General features: G+C 41.8%; 1 protein-coding gene across 5 annotated transcripts in view; it reads right to left on the bottom strand.

Moving 5' to 3' along the window:
• CUX1 (cut like homeobox 1) overlaps positions 1–12,589 on the bottom strand; it is a 282,207-nt gene that overhangs the window by 37,470 nt on the left and 232,148 nt on the right. For 4 of the 5 annotated variants that reach the window (XM_082328020.1, XM_082328021.1, XM_082328022.1 and 1 more), the window contains 3 exons: positions 11,184–11,486; positions 6,541–6,729; positions 1,521–1,785 (listed from right to left, as the gene is read on the bottom strand). The exons of the other annotated variant lie outside the window; for it this stretch is intronic. In XM_082328020.1, the coding sequence (XP_082184146.1) occupies positions 1,521–1,785; positions 6,541–6,729; positions 11,184–11,486 (757 nt within the window). The remainder of the gene's footprint in view (positions 1–1,520; positions 1,786–6,540; positions 6,730–11,183; positions 11,487–12,589) is intronic. 5 annotated transcript variants of the gene reach the window in all.

Genomic DNA, 12,589 nt, shown 5'->3' with positions numbered 1-12,589 from the left:
GTCAGCACCTAGTCTACATTAGTGTATAGCTTGGTGTGGCTAAACACGCTGATCAATCATGACTTGTCACGCTTTCTCGCAGCACGCCTGAACAGGAGATCTCATGATAATGAGGAAGATGACACATGCCACCAGTGCTCCCGCACTCGTCTGCGTAAGTGAGAACAGCACATTTTGCTGTCAGGCCGAAGGGAACATATTTTCATAGGCATTCCTCCAACTTGTGTATAATTGCCTAGAAGTGGGAATTGGAAGAGAGGCCTGCATTTGGAGAACTCTGAGCAGTGAAAGAGGCTGCATCTGTAGCGAATTCAAGTCAATGAAATTCAGTGTAAATATGATTACTTGTTGGTTATAATTTTAAAATTTTATATTGTTTACTATAAACATTATTTTATTATTGTGCATAATATTTCTGAGATGTCATTAAACTGTGCTGCTTCTGCTTCAGCAACTTCCCTGTTAAAAGCTGAGAAGGGCCAAAGTAGAAAATACCCTTTAAATGTTAGCAGTTTCTAAAAACAAACAAGTTCAGCAATCTGGACTAATTAGGAACATTACTGGCTCTGAGTGAAGGAGCAGAATAGTATTAAATCTGCTACCTTAACTGTACCTCTTCAATATTCATTAGCACAAATTTCTTGGAGAAAAGTCTGCTGCACTAATTAAAATTCCCAATCCCAAGCACAGTTGATAATACGTTTATTCAAATCCTTACATGTCATTCCAGCATTGTTTCTTTTTATCGGTGTCTCTAGGCCAAAACCTACGTCAATGTTTCAAATGTGGAGAAGGTTCTTTCTAATATGAGAAAGGAACTAAACAGACCAACATCTTATTTCATTTCAGCTGGACTCAATGATTTAATCATAACAATGAAACAAATCTGTGGCCACATCTGACTTCAGCGTTATCGGTCCTCTGTCCTTCATGACTGTACGGAGCTTCCCAGAAATGCAGCACACACTGTGCCTATTTTCAGAGCTCAGGGACTCAAGACCCAAAAGAAAATCCTCATTTTGCTCTGGTGTGGAAAAAAAAGTATGATGAAAGCTGTGCAATTCTGATGCCATCCAGCAGAGGACACTTCCAAGCACCCCCCACCAAGTGACCCAGCCATAACACACACAACACACATCTGTATGTGTGGGTATATACATGCAAGTATATGTCTGTGCACATTCAAGTAAGAAAGACCAGTCTTGCTTACTGCAATGGGATTTATAAATATTCATTAGTGGACATCTCTAAATCAACGCCCACTCCAAAAGCGAGACTTTCTGTTTAAAAGCACTACTTACATCAATATGTGAACATTGCTGTTCCTCAGGGATGACTTAAAATTAGTCTGGAGCATTAGCATTACTGTTAGTTAGAACCTCCCTGCTGTCGAAACTGTTCATTTCGTACAACTGCTCAATGCTAGCGGAAGGAGACACAGTCTGCTGAAGCAGAGCAGCACCCTGCCAAAGCAAATAAAAGAAATCCTTTCTGAGTAGGGCTCCCGGGAGATCGCATACCTGTAATTGTGGAACCAGTTGATCACGGTGCTGGTTTTCAAGTTGAGCTGCGTAGCGAGTTCCTCAATGGTTTTTGGTGATGGGTATGGCTTTTGCTGGTAGGCTCGTTTCAGAGCTTCCTTCTCTTCTGGTGCCAGCACCACCCGGGGCTTCTTCAGCTGATGCTGCGGCTGCGGGCTGGCTCCCTGGCTGTAGTCTATTCCAGCGGATGAGGACTCACAAGACTGACTGTCGCTAACAGAGCTGTGTCGCCGTTTCATGTAGGCTGAAAGAGAAGCGCATCGGATCAGCCCCAGCTGAATACAAATGCAAAATCAATGAATATACGAGCTGTGGAATAAATGCGAAGATGACAGGTTGTAGATGCACGGATGGGCTGTTCGGAGAGAACAGAAAGGAAGGGGCATCATCAGAGATCAGAGGAAAGCAGATGTGGGGAGGATGCAAGAGGCAGAAAAAGAAGAAAGAAGAGAAAGAAAAGAGGGTAAATCGCCTGGAAACCTGCCAGAGTTTTCTGCTTTTTCAATGAACACGGGGCACGAACAACAGGGTTCAGTTAACACGACTTATTTCAAATTCACTCTTTCAAGAGTGGCGAACTTCCACGTAAAGCACCCGATTAGGGCAGTTGCACTTCATTTCAATGTAAATGGTTTTGGTTGTTAAACACTTAAGGTGTACACTAAGGTCTCTCTATTAAAGGTCTCTGAATTAAAAATGTGACTGTGGAAGCTGAAGGCAGCCGCAGCCATGGCCATGTCTCCAACACACGATGGCGCCCGGAGCCTGCAGATGCCAGCGATGGGCTGAATAACCAACCCATCAGGCCTTTGCTGCTTTTTCCTACAGATCTCTGCTACAGCGGTGACAGGTTATGAAAGAAAAACAGCCCACAGCATCCTCCTCCCCTACACAAGGCTCCTTCAAAAATGCATATACTTTTAAGAAAGCTCTTGCTGCACTGATGGAGCTCGGTGAGGCTGATGGCAGAAGCCTGTGATACCACTGCTAACTCTCCTCCCCAACGGGGACTAAATTATCCTGGCAAATTCTGCAAGGCAAGAGTCCCAGCAAATGCTGTCACTGACTTGATTGATTTACACCGGGCAAGAGAGGTGGGATTTACTGCACCTGGCAGTATCATGCACAAGCATTGCTAATGAGGGGGCTGAAAATGGCAAATATAGATGAATCTTGTCAATAAAATATTTAATGGCCTGTTAAATACCTTCCAGATATTTAAGAGTTTAGGTATTCAAGAGCTGCAATTTGATAACCTCAGCTATTAAGTTCTAGATTACACCAGCCTGACATCAATCTAGCAAGCACTAAATCTCCAACAGCCAGGAGCTCTGGTCAGAGCCAGGGACCAACGTGGGGCACATCACACCGGTCAGCAACCAAATTCCTCAAAAAACAAATTTCTTTCTCCCCACAGCTCTGCATTTAGGCTGAGGGTGCACAAAGAATAAAAATTCAATGCAATCAAATAAGCTGAAATGTTGAAAGCCCTTCTCACACAAGCCAACTCCTTCTGGCAGAGCTCCCTGCAGGACTGGCTAGGTTTTCTGTCTCCAGTGGGTTTCAGCATCCTGTCCTCTACACGGTGGTACATCCAGTGGGACCTTTTTACACTGTGTCGTACTATCGTCAAAGTGCATTTTGAAGACGCTCTGTAACCTTTGGGGGTATCTGCATGGCCCTCATTTTGTTTTTCCTGAATATGACAGATTACCTGTGGATTGCCTGCTGTGTAAGATCACTGATACGGAACAGAACGTGAGTTGCTCATGATCCATCACTCTGCCATGATACAGTCCTGCACGCTTTTGAAATAACCATAAAAAGCAAAGTCGCCCTTTTTTTTTTAAATAAACTTAATTTAAAAAAATCACCTTTTTAAGCTGTTCCAACTGGATGTAGAACTGCAAAGTGACCACCGGTAAATGCATTATTTCAAGGTGACCTATTGGCCTTATCTTTGCAGCCTTCAAGGAACTGTTACAACCTTCAACCACGGAATTAATCATTCCAGCAACATCATCTCACATTTATATAAGGTCTTTAATCTCAAAGACTCCTAGGTGCTATTTCAAACTTGCATTGACATGCAAACTATACACAAGGTTCCCTTGTCTCCTTTGACAGCACAACCAAGAGGGCTGAAAGACAGCATCTATCACTTCAGCTGCGTGCAGCAGCTTAAAGGAGGCCATGAGACAAACCAGAACCTCACATGGAAGATGTAAAAGGTGTTTAGGCTATCTCTGACTGGAGTTTCTGGAATTTGGTCAGGCGACTGAGTTAACATGAGACACCCATGCACCAGGATGCTCTGAATCTCTGCTTTCTCTGCTCTCCAAAGGATGGCATTTCTGGCAGTCAGAGCTCCCATCTTTAGACTCCTAAGAACAGCACAGAGCTGTGACAACTTTGGAACACGCACATATTTCCTTAACATAAAAATAAAGAGGATGTTCCACTGTTCTGTCATAACCGATTGTTTTTCTGGAGGACAACATACTATCAGAACAAATTTCCATTGGGTCAAACGCACAATCCTGGCACTTCTCCATGTGCTGAACTAGCACCTAAGCTTTAGGCTTTAATGGTGCTCTCTGGAAACTTTACATGACGTTTATAAAAGCTTTTCCTTTTGAATTCTTATTTTAAACATATGTGCTGCGTGTAGACAACATAAGGAGATCATTCAGCACATTTGCAGTGACAGCAAGGCTCAAACTGGAATCCAAGTCACAAACACACTTGATTTTTGGAGAAGTTTGATTTTTTTTCTGTGATCAGTCTCTACTTCTCAGGAGACCTATAAAAAAAAAAAACCCAAATGTAATTTGGGCAAAGGTCTGGATCTGCGTCTGAGACCAACTTGTCAAGGCCAGCTCTATCCGCTGAGTTTTACTACCTTTTTTTCCCCCTGCTGTTGCCAACCCAGCATTACCGTGTCCCTTGGGGAAGGCTCCCCAGCACGTGCTCAGCTATAGACGCCGCAGACACTACTGTAGAACTAGCGGCTGCCCACTGAGGTAAAACAGAGCTCCTTTTAATATAATTTTTATCTTATGCGGTATTGAACAAGATTATTAAAAAGCGAAATAATGGGGAAATAAAGGGAATTAAATCTTCTCCTGACAGCAGGCTTCAGTACTGTTCAGTGACGAGTGCGACGTTACCAGCAGCAGACACACTGGGAGGTTATAAGAAAGAGGAATGAACTCTTCCAAGGCAGAAAAGTAGTGCAGAGTGTCTCAGCCTAGTGAGCCTGAACCCCCGGCCTCCTCCAAAGAGGTTAGTTAATGTATGTTGCAAATTTTCAACACCTCTTAAAATGGACATTTATAGCACAAACTTCAGACTGGCAGAACAGAAAAAAAGATATATGCAGCTCACCTTTATCATAATTATTAATTTACTCCCTTAATAAAATGTGGCAGAGAAATAATTGATAATAATGTTTCACTGGTAGCAGATACAGTTGCATTGTTCTTTAACTGACATTAGCTGAAGGGAAAGTTAAATTCTTAATGTGGCCCTAGAGCAACTTAAAAGGTTAAATCACGGGATCCTTACCTGCATGAAAGGATTTTGCAGAAAATACAGGGTTGAATTCACTTTAGAGTGCTCTGCTATGAGGACAGCACTTACACAGTTCAGGAGCTCAGTACAGAGTCTCAAATGATTTATAGCCTTATCTCTATTCAGGTGCCATCTATAGAGCATATGTATTGCACAGTATTTGATAAGAATCCAGTTTAGAAAATAGTTTTGAGAGGATATTGTCAGTACTACTTTTAAATTATTTTTATTTTATTTTCCTGCATTATGGGCGATATTCTCTTTGAGGCTATAAAAAATCCAGCTAGTTGACAATTTTATTTCTGCCATATTTCTAATACAGCAAAAACCATCATGGCTCCCTTTGGTTTACAGTTGTAAGTGGGAAACCCAAGTGGGTTTTTGTCCCCATGGAAGATCACACACAATTTGTGATAAGATTCTGCACTGCATTATATTATACTGGTTACTATGACAAGGATTTGAATTTCTTCTTAAAAGCATGCAAGACTAGAATTTTCCCAGAAGCTCCCTCACTGCAATTTTTAATATAATCACTAAGTTCTTGATCAAATGCGTTAATGCTTTCAGGACATCAGTCAACAGCAGCGCTTTCAGTGCACACAATTAATGCTGTCTGTGCTAATATCATTAAGGGATAGCTCAAGAGATGTATATATCATTAATTAGTTAACTGCTGATAATGGCAGCCTCTCTTGTAAAATCACACGAACATACTAAAAACAGGGCTCTGAATAACCACTGTTTTTTACTAATGCATTTAAAATATAGAGAGTAGGATAAATTTTCAGGATATACTCCCTACTAAGATATCCAATAACAACTTAGATGTCTCACAGGTACACACTCATGACCTAGCCGTTTTATGTGAGCATGTACTAACACAATCACCTTCCCCCATCCCTATAAAGGCTACAAATTTAATTACTCTCCAATACCCTTTTATAAAGACTGCATTTTTCCTTCCTCCTAGCGACCATCAGTGCAGGACTGGCAAGAAGCTCTCTCAGGAATCAATGCACAGTTCTTCCAGCCCAACATCTGTGACCAGCTGCAGCACTATTAACCAATAACCCAAAGCCAGCTCCCAAACTCACATTTCTCATTTGGTAAGGCAAGTTATCAGTGATACACCAGGGCCTCAGTAATTAATCTATATGAGAATATAGCAATGATTTCATGACAGCTGGGGAATATTCAGGGTTTGGGGTTGGGTTTTTGGGTTGTTTTTTGGTTTTTTTTTTAGAGATGTATCTGCTTGAGCTAGCATCAAATAAAGCTATGAAAAAGCTGTCATGAAGTCCTTTTGCATAACCTTCATAATACTGGATCAATGCTGCCTCTATACTATTTATGGAGAATTATAAAAGACACAGTCATCTTTGAAATAAGGGAAAACATGAGTCAGCAGTCTGCTCCAAGTTACCTTTTTTCTCCATTCGTTTCATATCCATCAGCTTCTCCACGTTGTTGGGATCGTTCAGCCACAGCTGCATGCGGACAAAGGGTTCCCGTCCCTTCAAACTCAGCTTGTGCCAGGGCTTCGGGCGAGCCAGAAGGTCTGAGACAGAGCCTTGTGTTAGCCCTAGGATTGTCTCCCCAAACAAACGCTGACCTAATACGAAATTGAAAATCGCATGAATTCATTCAGCTAAGAGACAAGGCTAACTAAAAAGACAGAACATGTCTACAAGATCATTTGTCAATTATTCTTACTTTAGAATTGCTTGAAAACCCAAAAGAAACATTTAGAAGAATAAAAGCTCTCCCCCCCACTAAAAGTGTAAATATTGAGCTTTAGTTTAATCCTTAGGATCTGACTGTGGCAGAGGGGAGCTCAACACCTTTGGGGACCGGGACCTTACAGTGAAACAGTGTGCAAAAGATAAAATTAATGAGATTAAAAATAAACTGAACTTTCAGCTAAGCAGGCAACTAGTGAGAGCAGTGAGGCTACTTAGCTCTTATGCAGGAGGGCAGTGCAACAGCTTCGTTCCAACAGGGCAATCCAAACATTTCAAGCAATCAATGAACCAAGACCAACGCAACCCCCCATTCAGGAACGGTCATGTAAGTGTCCTCAAAGACACACGTACATATTTTCTGTGTTGTACTGTCTGTGGTGTTCTAACTGTGTCTTACCAACTAGAGATAATCACATTTCACTATATAACAGCTTTTTTTACAGCCTCTACAGTACTTGTAGTTAACAAAACTTAATTATAGTTTTCTTTCAAAATGCTATTGTCTAGCAAGGTAAAAACCACATATGCTTTTCAATGTACAGCATTGGTATGTGCATGAGTAACACTAGTTTTACATGGTTACGATCTAACTTAGCAAGGACTGTGGGAAATGCCTGTGCAGCTTAAACCCAACCATACAGCTGATTTTCTAAAACCCTTCACTTCACTGTTCTTCCTAAGCTAAACTGCCCTGATATGCAACAGCGTTTGTTGCAAGACAGAGCCTGAAGTCATCTGAGTCATTGCTGGTGATTTCTGATAGAAGCACAGCTATCATCTATTTTCAAGGTAACCCAAAGATCTTTCCATAACGACCAAGTTTAGGCCTCAGGGTCTGTAGCTTTCGAGTGCCCTCACTAAGACAAAGCAGAACGCTTTTCCTTCACCTCCTAGCCGTGCCAGCAGTCTTAGCCTGTGGCCACAAATAGATCCCTAGGGGACAAGGCAGATGCGTGAGGGCTTGTGCTCCTACAGCTCTGCAGGACATGCCCGCACTTGCAAAAGCACCATCAGCTCTTGCCTTCACGGCCTCATCTGATCCTGTCACAAACAGGTTGTGGAAAATATCTACTCCATAAAGCCCTCCTGTGTGCTTAATTCCATGAATCTCCTCCTCCTCCTCAAAAACACCCCAAAACCTTTGGCCTGGCCATTTTTTTTGCCTGTATGGGGAGAGGGGGGAACGTGGGACCAGTTAGAAGCTGCAGAACATCCCATTCAGATGCATGGGGCAGGTGGGCCTGCAAAGCTTTTGCAGGAAGCAGGCAAGATCGTGAAAGGTGGAAAGGGGAAATGAGGACAGGGCTAACATGAGAGTCTCCTAATAAGCTCTAAAACTAACCTTGAAAATGGTTCTTACAGACTGAACAGAAACCTAAATTCAGAATTCACGTAAGTTCCTAAGCAATAAGCGATTTTCAACTACCCTCAACATCAGGAAAATCAAACAAAAGAAGTAATTCAGGGCCAATTTTAAATCATGCGTATTGCAGAGTTAACCTACTCCCTGTTTGTCTTTGCATTTAAAAACATCAGTAAGGCCTTATCCATTTACCTTTAAACCTGCCAGCTACTTGCAAGATAAGACAGCTACTTTAAAGATCTTTTAATTTGCCTTTGTAAATAACTTTCCTTTAACGTTCCCCCCAGTTTCTAACCCCAGGCTGTGCTCAGGCTGCAATCCCAGCAGCATTTTTTCCAGTGGCCGCGCGAGCTCCAACAGCCGCTGTGCAGTGCCAGCGCGGCCACTGCAACCGCCCGTGTGGCTGCACAGTAAATCGGAGCAGCGAACTGATCCGAGTCAAACCAACCTACCAAGAATAAAATGGCCACTTTTGACTCAGACCAACTGGTCCGGTTTATTGTGTGGCCACATGAACAGGAATACTGGCACAAATCAGCAAAAAGGTCAGAAAGAAGCAGCCCAGAGCAGGTACTAGCAATGCTGCTGAAGAAAATGAACTTCAAACCATAGCTTAAAACTTAAAAATGCAAATGTGGAAGGAGGTAACATCATGTTCTCTAGGTGTTAAGGACAAAGCTGAAGATACTTGTGTCATTCATTTTATCCCAGGATATAGCAGGACACGATAAAACACCTGAAAGACTCCCAAGCTAATGGGGAACGTGTTAGAAATCATTCTCAGGAGGTAGCAGGTGTGTATCACACTCCATCTTCATCAGAGAGCTATTAATAACTGGAATATTTTTAAGCACAGGTTTCCTAAAACTCCTGCTAATTCCCCCCATCTTTTTCCCTCATATTCTTCATGCCTGTTCCCACTGATGCAGCTCCTCATGGACAAAACTTTCTGTAAATTATGCTGGTTTCGTGATTAGTCCTGGCTTTTTCCGCAAAATCCCCACCACTACAATCTTTCAATAGCTCACTGCATTTGCTTCCCTCTGTACCCAAGCTGTATGTTCCCCAGCAGGGAATCACTGATAATACTATGACATTTGGGACTAGGAATACTAGCAACATCTCAGTGTTCATGCTGCCAGCGTCGTTTGCTAAAATCGTGACTGTTGGACGAATGCTAAAAGGCATGGGAGGAGAGACCCGCCAAACACATCTTTGAGTGGTTTTGCACAACCGTGGTCTTTACTGGCCGGTGATATTGAACAACTGAGCCACCACCAGTTGCCTAAGACAGGTTCACAAGGCCCTGTGGCCTAAGACAGAGAAACCTGTGCACCGAGTCAATCTGGTGTACTAGCACACTGAGGGCGCAAAAGGAGACATTGAAACTGGTTCCACACCTAATGCAGAGTTTGGGGCACATTTCCTGGCTCTTCTGCTGCTTTTTAGGCTTGTCAGCCACACTGTAGGAAAACAAAAATCATGGGAAATAAAAAAGACTAAGTAAAAATGGCATCAAAGCAAATGTAAACAAAAATACTTTTTCAAACCTCTCTGGAACACCAGAGCAGGTACAGCACTCAACAGCATTTGCCCAAAAACTAAGGGCTTGAACCTGCAAACCCTTACCGTGGCTTGTGGCTTTATCTCTACATTATCTCCACTGAACAAGCAACCACAATCTGCCCATGCCAATGTGCAGGAGCAAGTAATTCTGCTGGGTTCAGTGGAACACAATCTCATGCAGGGTATGTCCACGATCAGGGCCATTTTCTTTTTTTCCCAAATTATGTTAAATGAAAACTTACAACCTCCCCCATCCCAGTATTTTTCCCCTTTAAAAAAAAAAAAAATCTAAGATAATAACACGTTATTCTGTGCCTAGCTGAAAAAAGGCTTCCTTACATACTAAAATAAAGGAGTTTTTATTTATTTGGTCATAATGTTCAGATGATATGGATGGAATTCTCACTTGAGTATCATCAGCAGCCTAAATCTACACTTATCTTTTTGGTCCCAACTGTAGTGAATGGAGAGAAGCTGGTACTTCTGGAGAGTGATTCACCCCAACTATCCCAGACATCTATTCTGAACATCTAAACGCAGGTGAGATGAATCCCATGCTAAGCCCCAGAAGCACGTGCAGGTAACACTGGGGCAGCCTTACTGCCTTCCCACTAGAGACTTCAAAGGACTCCTAAAGGTTTCCCAATGCCTTCTGAGGGAAGCAAGTGTTAAACACATATGAAGAACTAGTGATTTAGAGGCATAGTGGCAGTATTAAGCGTGGATTTCCCATACTCAGATCAGGTTATTCCCTTTGACTATACCAAATATATAGCCATGTCAACATTCCACCTAATTTGACACCCAAAACCTCCTCTGTAAGCAAAAGCAGCCTTAGCTTTGCACATCTCTAAGGAAAATATCTGAATGGCCCCATACACTTACCTACAACCTCAACTGAGTCTGAATTTACCCTCCTAGCTCTACAGGTAACGCTATGCTTGTGATGCACCTCCCTCTCCAATCATGCCGGACTCCTCTACTTCACCTATGCCTAAAATGCTGGGGCCTTGAATCTCCAAGCATGGGGAAAACAGCATTTCTCAAGGGGAGATCTCACTGGCTTTGGGGTCTTGGTCTTCTGGACAGCCTGCTGGACTGTATTTAGGGAGGTCGGAGCAGTATCTGGCTGGTGAGCCAGGGGCAGAGCTTAAGAAGAGCAAGGGTATGATGACATTTTAAGTAGAGTGTGACAATCTGAAAGGCTTTTTCTACTGTTTTTTTTTTTTTTTTAAAAAAAAAAAAAAAAAACAAAAAACTTTTTTAACAGATTAAAGCTTAGGCCAGAATCAAAACTAGGTATTCTTGTAAACATCTACTGAAATATAGCTTAAAAATAAAAGTATGAACACTTGCATTTTATTTCAGTCAAGAAATGAGAATAAAGTGATTTACCAAGATTGTTGTCCGTTAGCACTTCTTTGACCCTTTTCGTAATGCCATACGTATCCAGCTCAGGGGACATTGCAACCAGTTCTTGAATGCTGAGTGCCGAGTGGCCCGACAGTGGCAAAGGTGTTGTAGATTGGGATTCAGAAGCAGGTGGCTCGCTAGATTCTTGGGATTTGCCATCCTTACTTGTCTCTATAGCGGGACAGGGTTGCTGTACCAATTCAGTCAGGCTTTTCACTGATTCACTGGAACTCATAGGAGATTCAGGAGCAGGACTGCAACTGGCAGAAGTCTTTGGAGTGCTTTCTGTAATTAAAAAAAGAAAAAAGTCCCCCCTTTAGCATAATTGTAATGTTTTGATTGCAGGATATTTAACTTTCCTTCTCATTTATATTCTACCTACTTAAAGAAATGCCTAAGTATGCAAAATGCTACTTGTTATGACTTGGTTACTAAAAAGCTTCTTTGTAAAAACAGAATTATTTTCTAATTTTATCTTGAGTCATCTCTGCTTTCTTACAGGGACAAGATGTACAAATACAAATCAAAATCAGGAAAAAATGAAGTGCAATAGTCTGTAAGGTTGCAAGAAATTTCCTTGGTCAGGAAATCTCATAGTTTTGCTTTCCAGAACATTTTCATATAAGGATGCTCTTAAATCTACCATTATAGACTGCTTTAAGCCTCCTTCTGTGACTTGTAAAAAGCTCACTTAGCCCCTATTTTGTAGTGTCAATAGGGGATTTTCTATAACTGATACAACTTTATATCTTGAGAGTGTTATTGATTTCATACTGTTTCTTATCACTCGAAACACATTTTTGCACTTCTCTTTGCCCAGAAATAACTTAACAAGATTAAAATACAGTTTGCAATTATGTTGTATTAATTAACGTGTTTGAGAATCCAACGGAAAGATAGCTAGTGGATCAGGAGACATGCAACTCTGTTACTGTGAAACTTTGTTTAAAAGAAAGCCTTCTGCATCTGTTAATTTGTCAACAACAATAGGTTCTGTACAAAATGTTGCTTTCCCCTAATAAACTCACGTTTATCTCTAACGGAATGTACCAACTGAGCTTATGCAGAAAAGCCAGACAGCTAAGGTACAGTCTAAACATTTTTTAAAGCAACAACACGTAGACAGTGTGGTTTAGAAGAACAATTCCCTTCGAAAGATAAAGAGCACATTTGATTTCTCCATTCACAGTTCCTGCCCATTTTTGTGGGACTGCTTCCTCCTCCTTGCTGTCTCACATCTCATTACTTGACACGGTTAATCGTATGTATCTCAAATTCATAAATCAGTGGATTTGTCTCAACGTCTCTGGACGAAGCCTACAACGCTCTCAGCCGTACAAGGATGAGGCCAGTCTCCATGAAAAGCTTAGTCCCTCGAACAGAACTGT

Source organism: Platalea leucorodia, assembly GCF_965183815.1.
Source record: "Platalea leucorodia genome assembly, chromosome: 16".
Taxonomy (NCBI): Eukaryota; Metazoa; Chordata; class Aves; order Pelecaniformes; family Threskiornithidae; genus Platalea; species Platalea leucorodia.
This window is presented reverse-complemented; position numbering and strand designations above follow the sequence as displayed.